The 27,120-nt window shown below is 40.6% G+C and overlaps 1 protein-coding gene across 2 annotated transcripts in view; it reads right to left on the bottom strand.

Moving 5' to 3' along the window:
• GRIA3 (glutamate ionotropic receptor AMPA type subunit 3) overlaps positions 1-27,120 on the bottom strand; it is a 145,978-nt gene that overhangs the window by 78,027 nt on the left and 40,831 nt on the right. For both annotated transcript variants that reach the window (XM_065643717.1, XM_065643716.1), the window contains exon 4: positions 4,819-5,006. In XM_065643717.1, coding sequence (XP_065499789.1) covers positions 4,819-5,006 — 188 coding nt within the window. The remainder of the gene's footprint in view (positions 1-4,818; positions 5,007-27,120) is intronic.

The raw sequence follows: 27,120 nt of genomic DNA, 5'->3' as shown, positions 1-27,120 counted from the left end.
TGGGCTTCACAAGCAAAGCAGAAGCTGAAGCTACCCATAACTCTGCTCCTCCTTCAAGTGTCCCACTGTGTTTATAGGCAGTTATTATATTTTTAATTGCTACAAATAACACGGACAAACCCACACCGGACTGTTTATAACATAACACATTACCCAGTAAGCTTACATGAAAGCGGCATTGATTTTTTCACTTACATTTTTTCCTTCCTGTTGTTGTTTTTAATGACTATTGGTCAACCGAATACTGCAGTTTCGTATTTATTCTTATGACATTCCAAATGTGAAAGCTGCTGTGCAGTGAGCACACTCCTCTGAGATGAGAGCAGCTCTTCAGAGGGATGCAGCTGTGGCTGTACTGAAAACCCGCAGAACATCTTCCTAATCTCAAAATTTCAGACTTAAAGGTCAAGTCGTAGTCAGTGCTTGCACCGGACAGAGTTCAGTCAATCAGATTACCCTTCTTAATCCTGCAGACACTTTAATTCAAGTCTTCTTTGACAGTTTGACTGTCATTGTAAAATTTTGAAGACTGCATTCTCTACTGTAATATTGCTTCTGCTTTGTGAGATGCCTCCCCTCAGTACAGAGATTGCCTTTCAGCCTAACCTTTATGGCTACGTTTGGAGATAGTGTCCTTTTGATAAAAGCATGCAGTCTCTGGAATAAACAGGTCTTTTGTAAAGTTGCACCATTTTGATCCTGAATGGAGTTTCTTCCTCCTTATTTTCCCTCAGGAGGTTTTCTTCTAAATGGACACAAAGCCAGTCTAGTCTGAAATACAGCTTGTTATCTTGGGAATAAGAAAAACATATTTCTTGACTCAAAAACATGTCTCTAAATACACGGTTGAACAAGCTAAAGCTTACTGTTAGTTCTCAGAAGAAAATGTTCTTCTGTTTATGAGAACAAAATTTTATATCTATCTGTGAAGGAATACTGGAATATTTTAGCATCAAGGGACAAGAAGTGTGGGGAGCTTATGCATTTTGCATGACGTAAGTGTTGCTATCTGTATGCTTGAGAGGCCACTAGATGATTAAATTGCACATAGTTTTTTGTGGAAGAAGGGATATGGATCCACATGCTCGATGGTTATGGAACTACAGGACCAGTGAACAAACAGATGCTAATGTACAGAATGACCGTTAATCTCTCTGCTTCCCCTTACTCTGCAGCTGAAGAGACAGAGCCAAAGGTGATCTGGGAAGGGCATCCACCTCTAGGGCACAATATGGGGCCCATCACAAGACTCTCTGGAAGGGGAATGAAACCAGATGCACTGCAGAGGGAAACCTGGCACAAAACAGGTTACCCAGGCAGAGCAGGAGCTGAGGTGAACTCTTTTCCCTACCCTACATTTACATACCAGGGGGAGACAGCTGGGAGAGATCCCTCCTCGGGTGCCAGCCAGCCCTGAGAAGAGAAATACTTCACATGACAGGTTTCAGATCTTGGAAATACAGAGACATACAGATGTGCCAGATGTTAAAGCCATATGGAATACTCTAGGTCACTGACTCGCATGTCTTAATGTCACTGGAGGAAGGTACGGAACATTCCAGCAGGACCTGAAGTGTCTGAAGAAAATCCTCAGATGCGTAATTGTCTTTAAGGAAGCCTACACTTTTGGAAGAGAGGTATATCCTGATTTGAACTGGTTGAAAAAAACATCAAAGAAAGAGAACTGCACACACTGACCAGACTGATACAGGAGAAGAGGTCACTCTTATTTAATCCGAGCATTGACACGAAGCCATGATACGTGGTTTCTGGAGCAGAGAACTGACAAGCTTGTTGAATAGCCTGGCCAAGAGCCCAAAGTCTGATCGCAAACTCAGCACGTGTGTAGACTGTTTAGTGGTTTACAGTCTGTTTATTTCTGCTATGACTTTTGTTCTTGAATAAGTCCTATCTAAGCTTCTGAAAACCGGGGTCACTGGCAAACGCTCCTGTTTTCCCTGAGCAAATGACATCCCCACAGTGACCAGAGTAAAGCCCCTCTCTGGAGGGAGGCATCACTTCCAGAAGGTAATGGGAGGGCTGACCTTTGAAGATGTGCCCTGAGGAGGCCAAAAAGGGAGAGGGATGGAAAGGCAGCTGGGCTGGGGCAGCCTAAACCAACCCTTGGTGGGACAGAGTTTGTCCAGCAGTGCTCTGCCATAACGGGCAGAATCTTGGCTTCCCTTTGCTCTCACTGGGAAAAAGCTCTTCAAAGCCACCTGCGGTTGTGCAGTGTGCTGCTAATGTGCTCGGATGTGCTCTTAGCTGAGCAGACTCTCTAGACTCCAAACAAAGCAGCAGTCTGACTTTCTAAACTGCAGTAAAACGCTACATTTGAAATATGCAAATCCAGAGTCATCCCTCCCCTCCACGGGATGCTATCAGCAAACACAGCTGAGCAAACTGGCTGGCTGGATTTAAGTAGCACACGTATTTGTGAGATTTTTAAACTACTTTATGAGAAGATAACAAGGTAAGCAGAAGAGATGGAAGGAAAAGCCAAAAAACAATAACTGTCAGGGGTCAAACACTACCAGCTTTCCCTGCAGAAACCTAAGCCATTGGTTTTCAGTATCAGATTTAAAAAAACTCTAGAAAATGTTGCTAGAAGATATTTTTAGCATCAGGGGCACCAGCATGGGATCTGCTTGGGCAATTCTTTGTCAACTGAATGGTCCCAGTAAAATAAATGGGACAATACTCATTAAAAAGTGCCGCATAATCGGACTCCTTCTGTTAGATTGCTAAAAAGACATGATTATACTATGCTATACACGACATAGTATTTATGGGTGAAAATGTCTGCAGGGTTTGGCAGCAAACCAATGGACTGACAGTGTTCAACTGATTGGGTGACACTGGTTGACACCGTCCTAAAATCCAACTGCAAGAACATTTTAGAGGTCTTTTAGAAATATTTGAGATAATTTAGGATAAAGATTTCATAGAAATAGCACAGTTTTGTGTAAATAAAGTTCAAAAGACGGACAGTGGGCATAATACAGAGAAAGTCATTTAACAGTACAGAGATGAGCTATATACAGTAATGACAATAAAAAGGCTATAATTATGTAAAAGTATGAGTATTGTAGAGTTTGGGGAAACTCAGAAGCCCCAGTACCAAATCCTTAGTTACACAGCTGCTAATCACATTGATAGAAAGCTGAATCAAACATTTAATAAAATTACAACTTCAGCAGGTTTGAATTTAGAATGCTTGGAGAAGAAGAGTTCACTGGTTTTTTGCTATATGGTTTGCTTAGTATATAGCTTTCATTTTAAGCACTGGAATGGTTTGATTATTTTTTTCTCCCACTTGTATAATATAAGAAAAAGAGAGAACAAAATGTAAATGGAGTGAGCAAGATCAAACAAAAGGCCTGTTCCCCCGCTGAGAGTGGGCCCAAACAGCTATTTAAGCTTGGCTCAGGAGTGCTCTCCTGCATCATTTTCAGAAGAGTGGGCTGTGGGTATGGTGGTTTGCATCTTCTGTGAGAACACGAGCAAATGGAACAACAAAAAAAAATAGTTTCTTACACTTTGCTGTATGAATTTCCCTAAAGAGAGCACTCACCATATTGACTAAAAATACAGTGTAAAATGCAACGCTACGTATCGGTGCGACAGCCATACTGGCTGTCTGAGTCACGGAGCAGCGCTGGCCTGTGCTGTGTCCTTTGGAGCATCTTTGTCCTTCCTGCTGCCCCCTGCAACCCGCAGCTGTGGGACCCGGCCGTGACTGCAGCCCCCCGGCCCCCGCGCTCTGGCCCTCAGGGACGAGCCTCAAGGCTTGACAGGACCCGAATATTTTGTGAAGGAACCCAGTGAATACAGCTTTTGCATTTCCCAGGGTTTATGGCAGTGAGGTCAGCTTGCGACTACTTTACAGTACAACATTTCTAAGGGATATGCTAATGCTTCATGAAATGTAAATGTTACTTTTCATCTATTCCATACTATAAACTCACAGTTAAATTTATGAAGTGGCAACAATAGGGATTTTTTTCAGTCTTAATGCCAAGTGAATTCCCACATGCCTATGAATACAGAAGCAGCATGGATTTGGTTCCACACCAACACCAGCTTTGCTGTGAGCTCAGGCGCAGGGACCTGTCCTGCTTCTGCTCCTTGTCTGTCTGCCTGTCACTACACCTCTTCAAGCACGCTGCGCAGCACAGCCAGCGGCACAGGCGTTCAGGGCAGCACCCTGGGATGGCCAAGGGGTACGGCCATTCCTCTGAGACAAAGCAAACCCTGGGAAGGCCATGCAATAGCAGAACAATCACAAAAAAGTGCATCTTCCCCAATAAAGGTGTTTAGACTATCACCCACAATTTCAGGCTGTGCAGAGGGAAGGACTTTATATACCAAAAAGTGCTAATGAGCTGTTTGGACTACCAGCTGAATGTTTCATTAGCAATATTTCCATTTGGGAATTCTTTAATACAACTCAAAACTACTTCGCTGGCTTTTTATTTCTTGTTACATGTTCCACTGAACAAACTGCAGCTTTTTTGCAATCTCTACAAGTAGCCCTGATGTCAGTAACGTTACTCTGGCAGCAAAGGTTTTAGGTTCTTAACCTACTTAAAAATAATTCATTATTAACATTTGGGAAAAAATATTTCCTGGTAGATCACATGTAAGTGCTGTCTCCAACTATGAGCATCACTGAGGCATTTCAGCTTTACTAGATAACCAACCAGTTGTTGGGACTCATATCTCAATAGATATTTAATTAATTTCTAGAAACAGAAAGTTCTGGAAACATTAACGATGTCTGTCACAGCAAGACCACAATTTCTAAAAGGCATATACCTGTTCCAAAATGGTGTTGATTCTCTCTACTTCACAGTCAATTAAGTATCTTTTTTCTTGCCGCCTGTCCATCTCCTCTATAATTCTTCTGAACTCTTGAACATCCTTTATGCTTCCTACAGATCTGGCTGTCACTTGCCAGTTGTTCTGTACTGCTGCTTCCATAATTGCCTGAAGAATGGAAAATCCTGTAGGGGGGAGAGACAACGCAAACGTTTAAAAACAGAACAAAAATAAAAACTATTTTGTATGGCTGACAAAGGGTTCACAAAAATTTGCATCATCTAAAGGGACACATATTGGCCAATAGCCTGCAAGTGCTTCATTACTTGAGAAAGCAACAGTGCAGGAACCAGCTTCTCCTTTCAGCCGTGCCATTGCCAAAGTCACTGACTTCAGCAGAATTGCTCAGCGGTATATTACTGTGAGGCGTATCAGGATCTGTCCAATATATCATATTACGATCCTCTCAGGGATGTTTATGGTGGTGCCGGGGTCCGTGCCAGCTGAGAATAGGAGCCTGCAGCCATTACTTGGGCAGAAGTCCATCAGCTCGAAGAGCCGGACAGAAGGGGCAATTTGCCTGTGCAGACTGCAGCAATGGGTCATTAACTGGCAAAGATCCAGGCACTGCACAAGAATCCCAATTAAGTCATTGTACTGGCTATTGGAGCCACGAACCACAGGGGAATCTTTTACTGATACTCACTCTGATTTCAAAAAATGTTTTTAAATATGGAGTCTAGCAGTATTAACCACACCTTCAATGCTTTCATTAAGGCAATATCAACTCATTTAGCAGCCTCAACAGAGGAAAGAAGTGGTGCAGAATGACCAAAGATTGCACAGTGGTAAATTATAGAAGCAAACAGCATTTCGTTTCTTGTGAACATCCATGCCTGGGCGTCAGATAAAACTCAAGTCCCCAAGCAAAAGGTGGTGGAACTGGGAACGGTGATCTCCTTCAAGTCATGCTACGTAGGAGTCATCAGAAATTGATCTGCATCCCTTTGCTGCAGTATGCAACTGGGAATTTAGCGAATGTTTACTTGTTTTGCATAGTTCTAATTGTTTCAGATCCGGGCGGATGCCAATCAAAGAGAGGGGTTATCTGCTTCGAGCACACACGGTGGTTTCCAGCAGAGTTTCTTTGTACAGAAGCATTCATGTGAGCTGTGTTTCTGTCCAGACAATTTATTTGCAAAGCATTCAGTCCAATCATTTAGTCATACTGTGGATTTTTTATCCACAGCCAGATTTCAGAAGCTCAGAATGTCTTCACACACACAAACACATAAACATACAGGATCAACAATCAATTAATTGTGCTCTGTGATAGCCAGTCCCCCACACTTCTGAAATGAGTTGGAGCTACAGAGGAACAACATGTTCACTGCTTTGAATTATGCCAATAGCTATTCTGAACTCAGATATCATTCTAGGGGTAAACCGCCAAGAAAGAGCTTGCGCTGCAGCCTGACCTTCCGTAGCCTGCTGCAAATCTGCAGTGGCTGGCTGAAGCCTGAGGATCTGCATCATTATCTCATTACAGACACAAACAAGGGAAGAGTGTGATTTTCTAGATTGCAGTTAGACTATTATAATTTATCATGTGACTTCCTTAAGTCTCACTCAAATGCCCTCACTTCCCCTGTGCAGCCCCCTAATGCTTAATGCTTTTCTTTGTATGAATGCACTTACTATCCCATGCAAGGTGGTAACAATTAATATGTTCGCTGGTTGGGAACTCTTCCTGACATCTTCTTTCCCCTGGGACTATTGAAAGGGAGGAATTTACATATGTATAGTACAATGAAAGCAGCCTGCCTTAACATCATTTTTTACAAAAATGGCTGTGATGTCTGTGACAGCATTGTGATTTCATTACATGTAGGAGAAAGATCTAAGCCTGAGATATTTGTTTGGCTGCAGACGAGGAATTTTGATGTGGGAACATAATTACCACTAATGGGGATTTACAAATGCTTTGTGTACAAGGATGTGCTTTTAAAAAAATATGATTCTACTAAGTAACGAATATTTACAACTTTGTTTCATCATTCATGTCTAAGTATGAATCTATGAGTCCATAAGTCTATTTTTTTCACTCCAAATCAAACAAAATGGTTCAACATATTATAAAAAACTTACCACTTAAAAAAAACCCCCAACGCTATAGCTCTATTTTTTGCTAATAACATATACAAAACTTATGAGTTGTCTCAAAGAAGTAAGTGAAATTGAACATGTTGGAGAACAGATGCCACTGGTTGACTGCCGTGCAGCCATGTTCAGTTAATACTGTTTGAGTCAGAGCTTGCTTTGTCAAACCTTGAATATCTCAGAAGAAAGCCGGGCAATTTTCCTCATTTTGTGCAATTGCATGTTTATGTGGGTGTGAGTGTGTTTTTGCATGTTTGTGTATTAGTCAGTGGCTACCGTTCCAAGAAAGAGAAGAGCAAGGTTACTCAGCAGCCTTTCTCCTATGCATGAAAATACAATTACAGTAATCTCAGTGTGAAAAAGTTCCAGAGCTTCATAAATCCTGTCTTCTCTATCTCCTTGTCACGCCAAGCCTTTACAGTCACAGTCCCCTCTACCCTTCTCAGCTCTTGAAGCCCTCTCCATGGCACAGCCTGTGCTAGGCCACCTCCCTTCTCCTGTCCTCACTGAGAAGAACTGTTTGTCCTTCCTGCGATGGTTCGTTAGGCCAGTCCTCTGACGAGCTTCACGGAGCCCATTCCCCTCGCTTTACAAAAGCACGGTTCCAACCCCCTGCTTTCAGGAAGGCTGAACTCTCGCATCCTCGCAAACACGCGTGCACTGTTCCCAACCTCCGAGCTCGCTCTCTATTGCCTTCGGCACCATTTATTACGTTTTGCATTGTTACCCATTATGCGATATTTCTGTAAACAACATGTTCCAGGTTCCAGTTGTACTTTACTATGAAGAGAGTCGTTATATAAGCAGTGTGACTGTGTAAATAAAAGGACCATTTTATCTTTAAATGTGAACTTTTCTTTCTTCTTAGCATAATAATGCAAGCTGTGACAGTTTGGGTGTACCGCCTGGGTAATGAAAGGGGAAATTATTTTCCTTATTTTGTGCACATCAGACACCAGACCCATACACTGAGCTTTCCTATTCCCTACCCTCCAGTATGGACACCATGCGAATGCTTCACAAGAGATGTTTCCCCCTGAGCACCCCCCAGGTGCTGAACCCCCATCTCACTCACCCCAAAGGAAACCAGCCAGCCACGGCAACCAGCGCTATTTGGTAGCTTTTTATGTTCTGAATCAGATCCGTCCTGAAAGACTAAAGGACTGGTAAGTCACCCCAGGTCTGTGAAGAAGCCATGCAGGACAGATGTGCTGGTTTGGCTGGGATGGGGTTAATTTTCACAGGAAGCTGGAAGGGGACACAGCCGGGACAGCTCACCCCAAACTGGCCACAGGGATACTCCACACATAGGATGTTGTGCTCAGTATAAAACTGGGGGAGCTGGCTGGGGAAGGGGCTCGCTGCTTGGGGAATCGCTGCTGTCAGCTGGGACTAAACCGCAACAAAAGGCTTTCATTAATACCGTTGCTAGTTTATACTGCTTCAACTGATAAAGCCAAAAAATATTAGATAAGAGAAGAAAAAACAATACTCTCTTAGAAGACTACAGCTATGAGATGATCTCAAACCAGGTTCGTAACACCATTGCTAAAATTCAGAGGTTGTTCACTCTACAGTCATTAACACCAATACAGACAACAGGACAAAAATCATCCAGACCCCACTCTGATCTTTCACCCTCTTTTTTTTCTTAGTAATACCTTGGATGTGCAAAAGCAGCAGGATGGAAGGCACACGCTCTTCTGGAAGCACTGATGCTGAGGCTGCCTCCTCTGGCGGTGCCGCATCCCTGCACCGCACAACATCATTAACATGCCGGCATTACTGATTTACAGATATGTCTGGTCACACGATGGTGATGTCCACACTTGCCAGGTCATGTAGCAAACCTGTATTATATTTTGGTACTAGGGAGGGGTTGCTCCTGTGATCTTTGAATCAAGCACACAAGTCAATCTGATCGGCGCCTATTAAAAGTTCAGACAATCTTTGCCTTCATATTCAAATGTGTCATTGTCTGGCTTATTTTTAAAATACTGATGATGTCAAAGAGCGAAACCTCATCTAAAGAGTCTGCAAAATGATTGGGCTGGAGCAATCCATGGTAATAAAACTAGAAAAAAAACAGGTGCCCAGCTTACTAGTCAGTGAGCTGAAGCAAGTGTTTTGAGTCTTGCTGACCGAAGGTTGCGAAGAGGGAAATTATTATATAAATTTCCCTCAAAGCAGGAAAAATATTACTTGTTGCAATGCTATCTCTCTACTTTAAGCAACCCAGACTCAATTACATTCCAGGCAGTCCTCCCTGCAGCTGAACTAAGACACAAATTCTCCCAGTATTTTCACACTTCTGCCAGGGAAGCAAAGCCTGTATCTCAGTTGTTCAGATCATCCCTTTGATACAATCATCTCAACTGACCCTACTAACACAGGTGAAGAGGACATTTCACTCTTTTGCATCTGTGAAAGCTCATGAAACTTTCCTCACACCCACGTAAGCAAAATTCATCTGAGTAGTTTGCTCAGCCAGACAAATTCTATGTACTACATCACTGAACTCAACTCATTTGAATAGGAGCTATCATTAATATGTCATGAGTAAAAGACCACACTGCAACACCTGTAGCATCATGTGAGCCCTCGCAATTTGCCCCAAAGTACTTACTGAAAAAAAATTACCTACTTCCATAATCACTCTTTTCCTGAATGTTCCTGATAAGATCTTGGACCTTAGTCTCCTATTTGAAATGAAAGAGCATTTGCTTGCAGTCCCTCTTTCTTTTGCCTTGCTGAGTACAACAGATCTTTGAGGGGTATATTTTCCTGGCATGAAGCACGTTTGTGTCAGCTGAATGAACATTAGCTCCGATCTGAATGCTTGTGTTTTGAACTACGTATCTGGCACATGATACGAAGAACTAAGATTCTGGCTCGTGAATGAGCTTCAAGGATTTAAGTCTGGAGTTGTGTTTGAAAAGGGCACGATGAACTCACCAGAAAGGAGGCCATCAAGGCTAGTGCTTCCCCAAGACAAATACAAATTCTATCATGCCAGCTTACATTTCAAGTGTACTAGAGGTCTGTAAGTTGAGATATACTTGAATATTCTGTGTGTTTGGCACTGAGCCTAGCACTGATTTAAAAGCAAACAGATCAACATGTTAGGTGTGAGTAAAAACAACTAGCCAACCCAAAACACTCCTCACCATTCGAAATCCAAACGTGTCAGTTAGGCAAGTATGCTTTGCACAATCTATGACTGCTTAACGATTTTATAGTAGGGGAAGAAGCAAGGAACAAGCTACTAAAGTAGTCACGAGTAAGAGATGCAGCAAATGACTACTACACTGGAGTGCTCTTTCAGTTTAACACATGTAAGTTCAAATTATTAAATAAAAGTAGAATACCTGCATTCCACCTGGTTTTGGCCTGATCACTTCTATTTGGTAACATGCAGGCAAAGTGTTACACTCCACTATTCTGGTAGCAAACAACCTTCTAGATCAAGTAACAAACACAGTCTAAAATTTTTTTCTTCTGCTTTTTCTATTCAGTAAACCTCTAGTTTCCTCTGTATATATATTGCATTATTGCAACCTGCCATCCATAAACAAATAAATCTACATAAATATATATGTCAGCTTAGTTATATGAATGTGAACTGGCCTAGTCCTAAAAGAGAATTTACAGGAACCATCTGGTCCACATTTGCTGTTTGCTTGGGATGGGATACAGCTAAACATTCAGGAATTCAGATCTGCTGAATGCAAGACTCTTTTTAAAAAATAGCTCTTTCTGAATGCATTTTATCTTGATCTGTTCTTTCATAACGACCTTGCATCTAACTCACTCCTCATTTTACTCAAGCTTTAGGTCATTGCAACTCCAGTGTTTCTGAATGAAGCTGTGACAGTGTAAAATGAGAGTAATGTAGCAAGGGACCGAAAAGTACAATAACCAAGGGCAGACAAAAAGATGCTGTAAGCAATGCTGTCACCTCTGTAAGGGGACTTTTACATATGACTTTCACAATGATGTGGGCAAATCTCCAGGTGTAGAACAGACCTCAATACAACAACATGATCCAAAGTCTATCAAAAGAGCTGTGTTGTAGTTTTTAGCTTTGCTATGCAAATCTTTACTTAAATATGTCCAAGGGAATAATAATTGAGCAATTATAGTTTCTGGATGCAGAAGGGTAAGAGAAAACAGATGAGATGGGAACATTTGAAGTCAGAGTATGTTCTGCTTGAGGAAAATGTAACAGGTAAACACTTGTGCAGAGAAGATGGAAGAACTAGCACAGAAAATCAGAGAAAGGAGTAATGTATTTTGAGAAGTCATTGTGTGGTCCAGTGGGCATGGGCTGTAGGGTATCCTCTGTGTACTGATTACCAAGAACTCTTGATTTTGATGCTATCAGAAAGCTGACAGAGATAGTGGTGAGGGCAGTCTGTCACCAGAGGATGCTGAGATCTGGAAGACATAGGCCCTAGGGGTAATGAAAAGCCCTCCAAAAAGGAAAATATTTTTTACATGCAAATGGAAAAATGGTAAAACGGTAAAACTAGACTAGTGTTAAAAATAAATAACTTCCAAGCTTTAGTAGTTCTGAATAAAAAAATAATTAAACCACTGAAGTACAGAGAGATTTCATCTGTTGAGCTCTATACTGAGTCCAGGGCTTTGCCTCTGACCAGCAGAGCCAAACCCCTAAAACTATGCACTCAGTACAGTTCCGTCACACATACAGCGGGAGTTCAATTCCAATGATATTCCTGCCCAACATCAATTTCCCCGAGTGCCCTGAATTCTCTAATAAGGACACTCTCCAAGTGATGTTAGCAAATTCAAAATAAGCCATTTGCTGGGTACAGTCCTGCTGGCCACTGGTGTAGGGAAGCCAACAACATAACCTCAGAGCACCATCACGGCGCTTCTGTAGTGGCTTCTCTCCCTTCTCTTCACCCCTGAGCATCCCTTTCCCACGACCACACATTTTGTAGCCTCACATACTGCTCTTGTATGGCACTGTCCTGGTTTTGTTAAAAAACAAGTTTCTCTTTTAGTGAATTTCCCTGTCAGCTAAAGCCTTCTAAATAACTGCAGTTTTCCTGAAAGCTAGATACATGTTTTGGTAGACATAGCAATGGAATGTGAGGTCATTGATAAGGATGGATGCACATCTTGCAAGAGCAGTGAACTGAAACGGGTGACCAAAAAACTGACCAACTAAAGTATTCCATCCCATTCACGTCATACTTCATATAAAAGTGGGGGATCACGAGGATCTCGTTCCCTTTTCCTTATGGCCGACATTGGGAGAGGACCTTGCGAGCTGTCCCTGTGAACTGAGGCCCAGTGACAGACTGGATCCAGCTCCGGTTGGCTGCAGAGTCCAGTCCAGGACTTCGGGTGCCGGCCCCACATCTGCCGGAGCAGCTGCCGGGACTTTCAAGATTGGCTTTGTATATTTTGTATTATTTTCTCTATTTTTATTGGTAGCATTACTAAAACATTTTTAATTTTTCCAACTCTCTTCTCTCTGTCCTTCTTTCCCTCCCAATCGCCTGTCCTTAGTGGGAAGGGGGGGAGGGGGAGAGAGGGAATTAACAATACATCTGCCATGGTTTTATTGTCACCCCGCAACTAAACCACGACAGGTACAAGCTTGAATGAGTCCTCACCAAGCTCTGCTGCTTGCAGCAAACCAGCCTTCAGCTGAAAAGGAATGACATAACGAGAACAGAAGTTTCTTTAGGTAAAAAAAGAAGAAACCAAGATACACAGATATTACCAACCACTTCTTTCAGACCATCAAAGCTGGGCTTTTTGATTACCCTGTGCATTGGTCACTGAAGAAACCACCATGGATAAAAAAATATCTCAGCCTCTTGATGTCAGATGCCATCAAGTTGACCATAGTGAAGCCTAAGTGAGATGCTTTGGCCTTAGTCTGTCCTTAACTTCAGGTACATTTGGACGACAGTCTCTTAGGTTCTCCTTATAGTTGTGAGACGGATGCCATGTAATCTTTTTATGTTTGCAACATGTATGGAAATCAATGGAAGAAAATGTAGACATTGTATACGGCATTATCATGTAGGTATCACTCACAACTTTTACCTGCAATTGAGAAACTAAAAGAGAACAAAAATCCCAATGTGTTGACTAGCACTCAACTGACGAGGCTAATTACTGCACGTTAAAAATACATATCTAATTGTGTTGACATATTTATCTCAGCAAAAAGACTCTAATTAGGAATCACAGAGTTGGCAATTATGAGGCTGGAAAAGCCTAACTTGTCTGCAAAACAACTGTAGCACATTCCTCATGAAGCCAGTTCTCAAAGCGAAAGCTTACAAAAACCAAAATCAGAGTATGCACAGATATTGCAAGATGTGGTGAATTCAGCTCATCTTTTGTTGACGATACTGACTCTGAGGAGGTAGTCAGCCTATTGTATGACTTGGAGAAAAACAGAGTGTGAAAAGCCACCTGATAAATAATGGAACAGTGTGCTGCTTCTTAGTGATGAGCCAAGGTGCTGAACTACCTTCCTCAAGGCCTGACTGTGGCTGGCCTGAGTGAGGTGGTGCAACCACCACCGGCTTTATCTCAGAAACAAAAGGTCTGCTCCCGTGTGTAACGCTAATGCTGGCCTTCCCACTGGCATCGGTACAACTACACGGATTTCCCTCCTCTCTTCAACGAGCCTGCAAACCTCCTGATATATCTCTGCCTCCACGACACGTTTTAGCCCCGATTCATCGTTCCAGAAGTACATCACAGCTGGGCCTGCACCTCCCACAGAGCGGTCTGCGCTTAACGCAGTGCACGTCCCACGAGATGGCTTTGTGTCATCCCGTTTCCATAAAATTCTTACAAAAATATTAAGAATGTTAACAACAATGCTATATTACCCTCAAAGCACTGCAAATTAACAGATTCATTGTCAACTTTCCCATATGAAAGAGGCAAATAGTATATTTGACGTGGAATTAAAAAAAAAAATATGTTTTGGCCTATCCCATACAGAGAACTAGTAATAGAGCCAACTTTCAAATTCAGGTTCTCCTGATTCATTATCTAGATTCATTTTTATTTCAAGCTCTAACACAGCCGAACATCTACTTATAGTGCCTACAAACACACTAGCCACTGAAATTATACAGTAAAAACACCAGTATGGTATCTCAGAATACATTTTCCTGGTGTCGTATTTGCTAGGCCCCACTGTACTGGGATACTGATGGAAAGCATTATCTATTATTTCAGGTAAAGTTGCACAATTGTGATACAATTACAAATAGAGTTAAAAAGGAAAGTATAGTGTGGAATTACCATCTGAGAAAGGACATAAAAAATGAATTCTTTTTTAAGCTTAAATAACTTGGGGGTTTTTTGTTTGTTTGTTTGTTTTAGCCAAAAGAGAATATTAGTGCATTTACTCTGTTATAGGCAATAAATGTTCTGGGAAAAGGAAACTTATCCATTTATCAACAGCAGAGTATTTTGAAAATCGCTAAAACTTGGCCTCATGTTTCACTGCATTCATCTAAACAGCTAAAAATCTAATTTCACTATATGCTGCAAACTTAAAATTATTGATAACACAAGTTAATTCTTTGCCAAGATATGCACAGGGATTTTAGCATGAGCATGCAAGACTATTGCTGACTGCCTTCTCTTAAAAACATGTCTGGAACTGCTGAGTCTAAGAAATGATAAATATTATTCCTTTGAAGAAACAATCACAGGAGATTATGGTAATCAGACTATGAATTGAAATACATATTAATGACAAAAAAAAAAACCAACCTGGGTTCACCTCAGATAAATGTCTTGGAAAAGAAATTATTCTATTTGAATTGTCCTCAAACATAGTAAAATTATTCTATCTGACCTTCAGTCAATCATGTTAGAAAAATATTTATTCCTCTCCCTAACCTTTATCTACACTTTCTGTATCTCAAGCTACCTAAGCAAACAAATCTTTTGCCTCTGAGAATTTTCATTAACAGATGCTATCAGCCTTTCAAAGTCTTTCTTCATCAACATCTCACCCTTTGGTATCCAGCATTTTAATTGCCCTTGCAGCTGGAAAGTGTCTCATGTCTCAACCCGTAAGTTAATTTCCTTTTATTTATTCTGAACACACAAAAAAAATACAGCAATCAAAGGGTGAGTACTGATTTTAAAAATATTCTGAAATTTAAATGAGTTTTTATGGTAATATAAATGATAATTTATGGATCCATACTCACAGCCCGCATGTGTGTTTCTTTTTAGTCATTCGGTTATTTGTGCCTTTTTTTTTGCCAATGGCAAGCAACGAGGAGTTTTATATAGCACTGTTACCTATATGTTTTCAGTACAGGCATTTCTCTTCATAGGACTGATGTATTCATTAATTACAAGGTCTCATATTAATTCAAAACATGTCTGTATACCTCCTCGACCACTTGACAATACAGATTCGGTCTGAACTGGGCTTAAGCACACAAGTGTAGTTCTACCGCATTGCACAGAATAGATCATCTCACCTGCTTTCTACTGATTCTTCCTGTCGTGAGGCCACGGGATGACAATTTACAAAGTTAGCAGAGAATCAGCATGACATCAATAGACACCACCCGACCAGCACAATGCCCAGGGGTAACAAGTTACCTTTCCAAACATTTCACAGAGATGAGGTGGCAGAATGAGGACGCGGTGGTTCAGGGCTCTGTACCAGTGACCTAACACCATTACTTCTTGCACCATGATGTTCTGCGTATCGAAAAACCTGGTTTATTCTGCAGGGTGGTGACACACAGGCTCAGGTAAGCTACAGAGCAGAGACTACCCACTACCAGTCAGGGAGTTCCTGGGTCTTTACCTGCTACTGAAGAAAGAAATTAAAGGGGAAACAACATCTTGCTTTTATTATTCAACCTTATAATCCCATTTGAATATTAGAGGTCTCTTTCATTGAAGCAAAAATCATTAATAATTTTAGCATTATCTACCCTATCTCTACTAACACACAAAATATTTTTTGGCTGCTGTTTTGTATTTTGCAACTTCTAAATACAGCGGTTGTAGCCAGTAACCTTAGATGGGTGAAAAAACCCCAAATTTAAGCATCTGTGGTCAGTTACTGAATATGCTATTCCTTATTTAGCTCAGGAAGGCAGCTCAGATGAAATATTAGGCTGGATTATACAGAAATGTGCAAATATTGCAGCATAAATATTTGCTAAGTACAGACAGGAATGTGATTCAAAAGTTTAGCTCTGGCTTTATTTCTCCAAGTGTTGACGTGCTCAGCTGGGGAAGGAAGGAGAGGGAGAGCGTTCTGGGAGCTGGCTCCGCACAACAGCGAGGGCTGGGCTTCAAACCCAGACACTTCTACAGCATCCAAGATAGTTCGTAACGACAGCACTCACCCTTCCAGGACATTTTTCCCATGGATCGGATTTTTCCCCCCCGCCCTGTGGTGCCATCCCATTCATTTTTATGCTCCACAAATGGAATATGCATAGGAAGACACAACATAATTTTGATCTACCAAAAAAAAAGTAACGTTACCTCAGCATGGGCAGAGTTTGTCTAATTTACTGCTCTGAAAATTGATGGTTTAGAAACACCAGTATGATGGGTTTCACAGAGGAACTGGACTCAGGGAATAACCTATTTGACCTCAAAGGCAACTTCAGCAAAGGCTCAACCTTAGCATACGTGACCACCTTGGAAAAAAAATAGCCCTGCATATAAAGGGCCTGCTGATAGACAGGAATACACCCCCAAAACATGTCCCCAAATCAGCATAATGGAAATGTACATTGCTGGATCACCATGAACGTGCAACAGTATCAATAAAAGGCGATGCATCCTTCAAGAACTAATGACCATGACATCTTCATTAACTGCTGCTGGACTATATACTCATATACATCCACGACTATACAGCAAAATCCCTGAACATGTAAAACTATGTCTCCTAGTTTTATATTATCAATAAACATAAAAAAATAATCTTATTCTTGCGTGTGCATGTGGTAAATGGTTAAGATCCTGTGAAATGATCTAGAAATGGGAATAACCAGAGTATTTGAACCAACTAATACCTCTGCCTATGATCCTCTCGGAAACGGGCTCACTTCACGGTGCTGCAGAATTAAATTTTCACAGGTATCTGTCTTTCATTTTCAAAAGTGGCTTGGGTAGGATGCTAGGAGTAGGTTTTCAGAGGCAATTAAGATGCAGATGCCGAAGGATCTCAGCAGGGGGGGCACCTGCCCTCTGCTGAGTTAAATGGCAGCCAGGCAGAGACCTCATTGAGGTGCTTTTCAAAATGTGACTACGTGTATGTTAAAACCCTCAACACCTCTGAAAGACCTTTCCTGTGTGCCTTTGGAAATCGCTTATGAAAATAGGATGCGTGCTTCTCAGAATATGTACTCTGTGGCCTGCTTAAAAAGTGGCACAGAATCCTCTACAGAATACACTGTTAATTAGTTATTTCATTGCGACGAGTTCAACAAGCGCACAGATAAAGACGGTCTGCCGAAATGGGATGTACACATAGCCAAGACAGACCACGAATCATTAGTTTGAAGAAAAGGATGTTAGAAAATTCCCCTCCAAGGTTGCAGAGTGGTACCTATTACAAAAGGAAGGGGTTGCATGTAAACTGCTAACGCCCTGTTTTCATAGTTTCAAGCTAAATTGCTCTTAATGTTTTCTCAGAGTTGTTTTGTAAAATTAGGAAGCTGTAACAAACACATCCTTGGGACCAGTCAACCTCAGTACTCCAATTATGTTGGGCTTTGCACCCAATTACACTGCCAAGTGTTTACTGTTATTTAAAATGTTTATATGCTATTTGAATATTCAACCCAATATTCAGTGCAACAAAAGAACTCCTCTACTCCATTTGTTTTAATATTATACTGATGCATGACTACTCTTCCGTGACTCCAAAGCCTCACCAACCTGGTTGCATGGTTAGCAGACTATAATGATAAAATATGCAAAATCTGATATACAGTGAATGGTACACACAGGTAGAAGCACAAGCACTGCTAGTTCTGATCATTTGGTTTACCTTCACTGTAGTCATTCAAGCAGAGAAAGATTTCACCAAACAAGGGAGGTCCCTGGTATATAGAGTGGAAAGGCTTAAGTTTTCTATGCAAATCAATACCTTAAAACACAAGGTTCTCATTTCATCACTGCCCTGCTTCATTAGGGTGAGACTTCTTGTTTAGTCTTATTACCCCCCCTCCCAAGTAAACTAAATTAGATTATTTTAACACTTTATGCCACTGTATTTATCTCTCTGCAGGTAAGAAAAGCAAAGGAAAACCAGGTCAGTCGCGCCTGTGAGCAACTGAAGTTGACTTCAATAAAAAATTTCCATCTAACCTTACTAATTATTAATGTACAGATGTTCTAGGCTCAAAATATAATGCCTGTGCTTACTCCAGGGAGCTGGTCCCCTCTGTACTCAATACTAACTAACCCTCCTCCTGCAGTGAAATATCAAGCCAATATTTTTCGTTTTTTACAGCAAAAAGTGCTATTATTGCTTTTTCTGGGGAAAAAAAAAAAATCGGGAAACATTTTAAAAGCATATTTTTTAAACACTGGATTATTATGTCTGTGCTATATACCGCAGCGTATCAAGAGGTCAAGAATCACATTCTAACTGTACTGCAACACTTAACAGCTCTCACTGAGGTCTTCGCTCTCAGTGCCAGATTTTCTTGCTCACTGTTTGGAGCTTGTCCCATCACTTCACTGATCTCTTTTTATGCAGTAGAACTTTCATCTGTTTTAAAAGGTCTACACTGTGCATCTCTGTCCTCATTCTTCGGGTAGCTCTTTTGTCTCTGCCTGTAATGAAAGTCTTGGTGTCTTCATTCCTGCCTTTCAGAAATAGCACTGCTGTCTCCCCTGCTACACTTCATGGCTTCTACTCATTTACCTCCCCCACTGAGATTCACCTCTATCACCTTGGATGACGTGGAACTGAGGGAGGATTAAAAATAAAAGCGTGCTGGCTGAAAGGCATTGGGCTGAGACCATGGTCCTGCTATCACACAGCTAAGCAGGTCTCATCTATACCCGCACCCATTACATGTTGCACTAGTGGTTCAGGTACTCCAGGATAAGCCACTTCAGATCTTCAGCCCAACTCAAGCACCCTCTCAAATGTCCTCTATACTCAGGACTCCAGAGAGGAGTGGACTTATGCCATTATCTATCTTTAACAGAAGAGAAACAACTTGACTTTCCAATTCCTCAGTCTTCCACGTAACGCTAACACCTCATTTTCCACATATGGCAATATTTTATTCTCCGTCTTACACTCTGGAACTGTTACACCTTGGAAGTGAAGCAGGAAGAGAGCTAAATTAACTGTGTATATTCTAGATCAGCTCTTTTCCATTCCCTGAAAAGAGTTTCAAAGCACTAGCAGTCAACATTAGCCTAAAACTGCTTCAGCTAAAGCCACATAGAATTTTTGTGGGAATTCAGAGATCACTTACAACTAATCCAGTCATCTTCGTACAAGAGATTAGTATGTGTTATTCCTAAAAGAATTCACAACAAGACTGACTTTAGGCCTAGGCATAATACACCTGAATGACAGGAAACACCCCAAGCCATTCAGAACTTGAAAGCCAATAATTTTTAATATTTTTCATATGATTATTTGGCTGAGAGACCAGGCCATGGCCACAGAGCCTATCAAAAGCTATAAGAAGTCTTAACATAACATACCTCCCATTGACTTCTCTAGGAATTTTACACGGAGCTGATGGTTTTAACAGAGCTACTGTTGCAGTGAGACTGATGCACCGTGACTGCACCCTCGCCCACAGAAGGCAGAGGCTCCACTGGGTGCTGTCAAAGCAACTGAACACAACAATCCAATTAGTGAAACAAGCACAGTTCATGTGTAAAGTCACCTCCAGGAGCCATTAGAAAACAAGAACCCAATGCATAAAGGCTTGCCTTTCAAACTACACATTTCTATTAACTGCAGAAGAAAAAAGTTGGGATTACCTTGTAATTTGACCTTTTGTCTAAAAAGACCAGAGGTCTGGAGGGAGCCACTTCTCCTTGTGACACTGTGGCAGAGCTGGTTGGTAGAATACAACAGAGTGCAGTGGCCCTTTATGATCAGGGCCTCAGCTGGTGGAAGAGGCACCACCTCCAAGGAGTACAAAAATACTTACTTTCCTGGCAGGGTAATTTTTTGTTGTTTAGCTAAATGGATTTTGGAGCCTTTATCCTGTTACTTAGGATTTTTGCTTCGGATACTGAATAGGACAAAGGAAAAGCTCTGCTCAGCTGTAATGGGATTTTTATCATGGTATTTGTAAGGACCAGTGTGAGAACGAATGATATACGCCACCAGGGCAAAGAGATAATACAGTCTCAACATGAGATTTTGTCCAGGTTCACATACTCCATCCACAAGAACACTCTCACCACTGGAAGAAGCAACTATGTACCATGGCATCATTTGACTCTTGTGGTGCCACAGCTCTATTCATCTTCCGTATGACACCAGACAAAAATAACATAGATTAGGCTGACGGTCTGGAAAGTATTGTGCAAGAAATATGACGGCAAGCAAACCCAACTGCTTCTGGTCTGGGGGTTCTTGTGTTTGGGTAGAACCTACTCTCAACAGCCTTAGCTCTTAAATAGCTCCTTACAATAGGTGCAAACACCTGTTTCTGATCATCATTCCTAACGTAAACACAAACTAACACCCGGGGCAACGGGAAAGCATCTCTCATTTACGTCAATAAAATAATATATTATTCACTTTGCTAACTTGTTGCTTAAGTGAACAATGTTTAAGAAGTCTACCAAGATAATGCATGAACACTACACAACAGTACGCAGAAGTCCCAGGGGCAAGTCTACACTGAGCAGAAAATAAAACAAACATGAAAAAGTTTGCTCTCCACCAGAGCAATTTCAATAAAAACCTGTTACATTTGCCTTAGCAAAATGTGTTAATGATAACTTCATGCTTTTTATTCAAGATATGCTCATAAATGTCTATAAATGATCAATGAATGCCAAATAATTTTATATAATGCAGAGGGGCAACAATTTTGTAATTCAATGATTTAAAAATCATCATTAAATATCTGTTTTGCTTTTGACCCAATTTAACATTGCAACATATTTATAATATGTTTACAGTGCCTTAACTGTGATTTTTATTTTTAAAAGTTATTAATAAAGTGTGGATGATGACAACTGAACGCAGGTATGCAAATAATTCTAGTCTCAGTAAAATTATATCCTTGTACAGAATAATACGATACAATATTTAACTGAGATGTGGAGATTGCTAAAATAATCTCCTGATACATTGGTTTTTGGCAAAAAGCAGTGTGTTTATCGCTGGCTTGTTTCCTTCTGTAAAGTGTGGCCATTGGCCACTCCTAAATAAATTAAAAATGTTCTTTGATGCCCTGCATGAGTCACACATGGGCAAATAACTTCACTTACTGTTCAGGAAAGTGTCCCATTAGCAACTGCAGCTCCATCAATTCAGTAACAGAGCTGGCGAATCTTTTTCAGTGAACATTAAACTTTCTGGAAGAGGAGAGCTTTAGGAGAGGAGGGGACTACAGCTACCAGTGGCAACCTGGTCTAGTGGAAGGTGTCCCTGTGGCTGGGGTGTTGGAACTAGATGATCTTTAAGGTCCCTTCCAACCCAAACCACTCTATGATTCTATGAACTTAGGCCAAGCTGAATTTATAACTTTGGCTGAAAAAAAATGAAGGAAAATATTTTTCAGAATGAAAGTTAATGACTTTTACTTTCAAAATCCGAACAAAGTTTAAACCAGAGGTTAGTCTTGAAATAACACGGACCAGATTTTTCTGCAGATAAACTAATGTTTTTCAGCTTGGTCCAAAACGAATTTTGTGATTTCTGTTTCACTCAACACTTCCCATTCCTTCTCAGGTTCCACTTGGCATTAACTTGAACAAAATTTTCTTTCTTAGCTATAATTCTGTTGGGCAGGAGACAAAACATACATTTGTTACTTATGTTGAAGAATCTAGTGCTATATTATCACAGAAGAAAGTAGAAAGCCCTGGAAAGGAAATGAGAAAAGACTGTGAGAAGGAGGCATGGCACCAAGGAATATTCTGTAAAGGACAGTCATTAAAAAAGACTAAAACTAGGGAAATACAACAGCTTTCAGCTTTTCTTTAACAAATATGTCTCTAAAAATCCCTGAAGGATCACACAGAAATCATTAGAACATCAGTTTTATTAGTTTACAGAAAACTAGTTTCCCTTGTGATGCAGCGATTTCTGATTTTATTGCTTCTAGACTCTGGTCTCTATGATAATTGAGGGTGCTATTCTTCATACTGTAACTCATATAAATACAGCTCAAGTAATAAAACTGAAGCTAATTCTCAATTTTCCCACAAAATGTCCACTGAAGCCTCTCCGTTTCCCTTCATTCTAGTGTAATAATGAGCAATTATTGGTTTAAAGTAGTTCTCAAGAACCCCCATTGTGGTAGATGCTGTAGAAACAGAAAGCAAAAATGTATTCCCTCCCCACCTTCAGTAATAACTGCAGGTTAAATACAACAACTAAGTGGATTTCTACCATCTGACCTCAAGATCGGTATAAAACATGACAACTAAAATATTACAAAGTGGTCCACAATAAAACTTCTTATTATTGATACAATGAACTCATTGTTCTCAAGCAAACATTTTAAACAGCATTCATTATTCATGTGAAGTCCTAAAAATCACCTATCCAGGATTTGGAAAAAAAGAACATATTTGAATATCAGATTTTTTCATCTTCTTTTACAATAATAATATACAAGCTTTTATCTCTCTGTTGCAATTTTGCTGTTTCAAACGGACCTGTCGATAAATCATTTTAAAACACATAAGGTCAAATCTTCACCTGTGTATTGCAATCTGCATTGCTTACTTCAAAGAAATGCAATGAATGGCTTTTGCTATGCTCTGAGGCATATTCTGATTTTTACACAACTGAACTGACTTGGTTACATTCAGTAGCAGTCTGAATTCCCTGCAGTAAAAGTTTTAATGTTAAAAACACTTTGACAAAATCTAGCTTTATAGTTAGAGGGAGGTCACTAAAGTCACAAAAATGCTATCAGCAGAAAAATGCAAATGAATATCCCATAAACCAAGACCATATCTATGCAAAATGAATAGCACTTAAAATTTAAGAACAAATAACGTCATTGCTCCTATTATCTTTTTATCCGTTATTTTCATTTGAGACCAAATAAAGTGTTATGAGGATGCAGCTGACATCTAAAATTCACTGTAAGACACACGATGATGTGTTTATATTGCCTACTGTGGCTAGTTTTGAAGAAGGTCAATCCAGAGATTACTTAAATTAAATCTAAACTGTAATGGTCTACAGCTGCTTGCACTTAATATGTTTGGCTTCACATATATTATTAATGAAAACTCAGTGTAATTCTATACACTTCAAACTTTTGAGGCCACTGTTCTTATTCATGCTCTCAGATGTGCAGTTTCACAATAATTGTTATGCTAATGGAAATTACTGCTATATGGATGAGAATTCATAATCAAGCAGCCAAGCCAAATATTTCCTTGTAAGGAAATAGTGTTTTAATGCATAAATATTATTATAGGGTTCATGTCAAAAGGGAAGCACTGCTTGCTCTTTAGACGTTATGGATGCTGTGTGCAGCCAGACTTTTCTCTGATCTGTAGCATAAGGAAAACATGCAAACCAAAACGGCCATTATTCAAATGTATGCCATTCACATCCATTTTGCTGCTTTCTCTGAGAAGTGTAGCAAAATGGTTCCAGAGAGGACAACTACAATAATAACTACACTATCAAAACACACACGCATCATCTAAAGCCACAATTTTCACTTTCATCAATGTACCTAAACCCTGACAAATAAGCAATGAAACAACCCTGAAAAATCCTCCAGGGCACCCAAATTCATGTTAAAACGTGGAAAATAACTATGGGGTTTATATTGCTAGTTTTTTTCCTACAGAAACAGGACAACTGCTACCCTGTGATGGATGTGTTTCAAACGTTTGAGTTTAAACTGTCTCCATCATGTGGAGTATCTCTAAAACCAACACATACACTAATGTAACAGAGGCAGTTACTTCGTAAGGCTGTTTTAAAACAGCAGAGCATGAAACTCAACCTGTCAGTGCATAAATTACTGCTGCCCCCAGGCTGCTATAACTTATGCATCCTTGTATTCAGCCCCTCACATCCCTCCCCTTTCAAAGGAAAGCTCAGATCTCCCCTCCCGCCCCCATCTCCCCACCTCTTCGTGGCACCCTGATAATCTCATTGAAAATACGCAGGCTTGCCCGTGACATGTGTAGGTGAAGGAGGGAGAGAACATAAATGGCAGGGAAGAAAAAAAAGAAAATAAACAAACGAAACCGAACAAACCCACAGACCAACCCAAACAAACAAACAAAACCCCACAACAAACAAACAAACAAAACCCCCACAAACAAGAGACCACAAACCCACAAAAACTAAAACCAAAACCACAACCAAACAGGACGGTTTGGGGGTTTATTCTCAAGAAATCTATCTAAAAAAGAAAAGTTATTGCAATAATTACGTGTCCAGGTAACTAATTATTATTTGTCTACAGCCAGGCATAATTCGATTTTATTTCTTTAATAAATACTCGATCTAATGTGAGGTTATTGTTGCCAGTTCATGGACAAAAACAACTGATCAATAATTCTAGTACTACTAAGCAATGGGCAATTCTGCCTGCAGAGCAATTACTGACACCGGTGTAGTCAGCTGGAAGGTTTGCTGCTCAGCCAAACAATGGCAGAAGACTGGCCTCTTTATTTTTCATTTCCCTCTTTTTTTATCCTCCCACTCCCCCTGCTTTCCTTTCCCCTTAAAGAATAAATCCTTATCTTGCTAATAAAAGATGTGCTAAACTACAGAAACCGAAGACTAATATTTGCTCCCAAAATCAAAATTTCTCCTTTTGTAAGCCAGGGAAAAAAAGCCAGTAAGAAATCAGATTGCAGCAAATAACGCTCTTTGATCTAGAAACACATCTACAATATCTTTAGTCTTAGGAGCAGATCATGACACAATGCAGTCTAGACTATGATGGTGTTATGGGTATATAATGCTGGCAAAATAATTAAACTGCACTGAAAGGATTTTATACTGCAGTTCTGACTTAAACTCATTAAATTAAATTCTTCATGAATTAATGCACGTAGATTGAGGTCGATGTAGTATATGACTTTGACATTTCATAAAGATGAGTGACTATTACGGATTCCTTCATATATTTTAGATGGCTCAGCAGGACATGATGGCAACTGGAAATTACGTCCAATAGAGGAAATATGTTGTTTATATAATAACTTTATCCAACATTTATAGTTTATTTGATATAGTCACCCATTAGAACCACCCATACTTGGGTATTAACTGCACCACTCATACTCAACTGAACACACCCAAGAGTTTTAATAAATGCTTTCTCATGTTAATTCTGAGACTACATAATTACTTTTATATTCCCAAGGGGATCACAGTATAAATTTACAGGCCATATATAGCCTTTGCTACAAAAATGACAATATTAATGCCCTTAGAGTGATCAGCATGAAACACCTTGCTAAAAAAGTCACCTGAAAGCATCTGTATTATTTGCCATATTTATCTGATGGCTTCAGAGCTTTCAAAATATTCTGAAGTACCCTGAGAAAACCTTTAATGACCACTGTCATGCATTTTCCTCTCTAGAAAAACCTTCTTAACCATGACACTGAGATCTAGTCAGGTTAAGAACAGTTCAGAGCCCTTGTCTTTGAGACAGCTTTGTACGCCGTGCCATGGGGGCACCAGGAAAGGGATCGAAAGGCTTTCCAGTGATCAGTGGCCATTAAGCTAAATCAGAATAGCCAGAAGTGGCTTTTACTTTAAAAGGGGAAAGGAGCCTCAGTTTAATGCTAACAACACGTAAGTGCTGATTAAAAGAAAAAAAACCCCAACAAAACCAAACAAAGCAACTTGGATCTGTCTTTGGCCTTGGGCAGTGCGGCTCATTGTACGGACTGGCCATGCTCCTTTATAAACCTGCTCGCAAGTATGGTTGGGTAGATTATAAAAATCTGAATTATCAAAAATGAATTATTGCTCTCCTGAACGTGAATAAAGAGTGGAGAAATAACTTCATAACCAGCAGAGGAAATGCTATAAAAATATTAGCACTTTATGCAAATAACAGGAGTCCTCTTCCATCTGCTGTGTGCACAGCCCTAGCAATTCACTGCATGCTATAGTTCTCAGCATTGACAAAAATATCCCCGAAGCACACACCACCTCAGGAGCTCCTAAGAAACCTTAACAACCACTGCTTGGTATCTGCTGACGTTCCAGATGGATGCAGTTTTATCACGTTGGCATGGAACAGCGATGCTCACAGCTTACCAAGCAGCCACGGCTCCAGCACAGGTCACTGCGCGGGGGCAGAGAACAGAACTGGAGTTGTGTTTCCAGTTGTCACAGCTCTGGCTTATGAAATTCTTCAGCTTCGGACACGACGCGCGAGCCCGCAGCGCTCACTGAACCGCTGCGCCCTTGGCAAAAGCACCTTGCGGCACTCGGGCTCCAGCCCTTCCAGCTGGGGAGAGCACAGACGTATCAATACCTGACGTGCAGATCCAGACCCATGGCACAGCCGCTTCACGGAGCAGTGCCTGAGGAACCTGGCCCTAAAAACTGAAGGAGAAACACTTCGGCGTTAAAGAGGATACTTTGCTGTTGTAAGAGATGACAACTCCGTGCTTAATCACTTTAAGGAACTGAAGAGGGGCCCTGACTAAATGCTGCTGTGCTGTGCAAATCACTGACTGCTGATTTGTTTCTTTGGGCAGCTGACAACCAAGGTAAGTAAAAAACACTTTTAAGTGCAAAGCAACAGGCTGTGAACAGGATGAGCTGAGGATCATGAGGAATAAAATCTTAGGTCACCTTTCTCTCCTGGTGATTCTTTGCATCATGAATCAAAGCAAAAGAGGTGGCCAGGAAAAGCGATGCATCTAGAGCTGAAGAAATGAGTAATTACTTGTTACTAGGTA

This window comes from Caloenas nicobarica, chromosome 12 (genome assembly GCF_036013445.1).
Source record: "Caloenas nicobarica isolate bCalNic1 chromosome 12, bCalNic1.hap1, whole genome shotgun sequence".
Taxonomy (NCBI): Eukaryota; Metazoa; Chordata; class Aves; order Columbiformes; family Columbidae; genus Caloenas; species Caloenas nicobarica.
The sequence above is the reverse complement of the archived record's forward strand: the minus strand, read 5'-3'. Positions and strand labels throughout refer to the sequence as shown.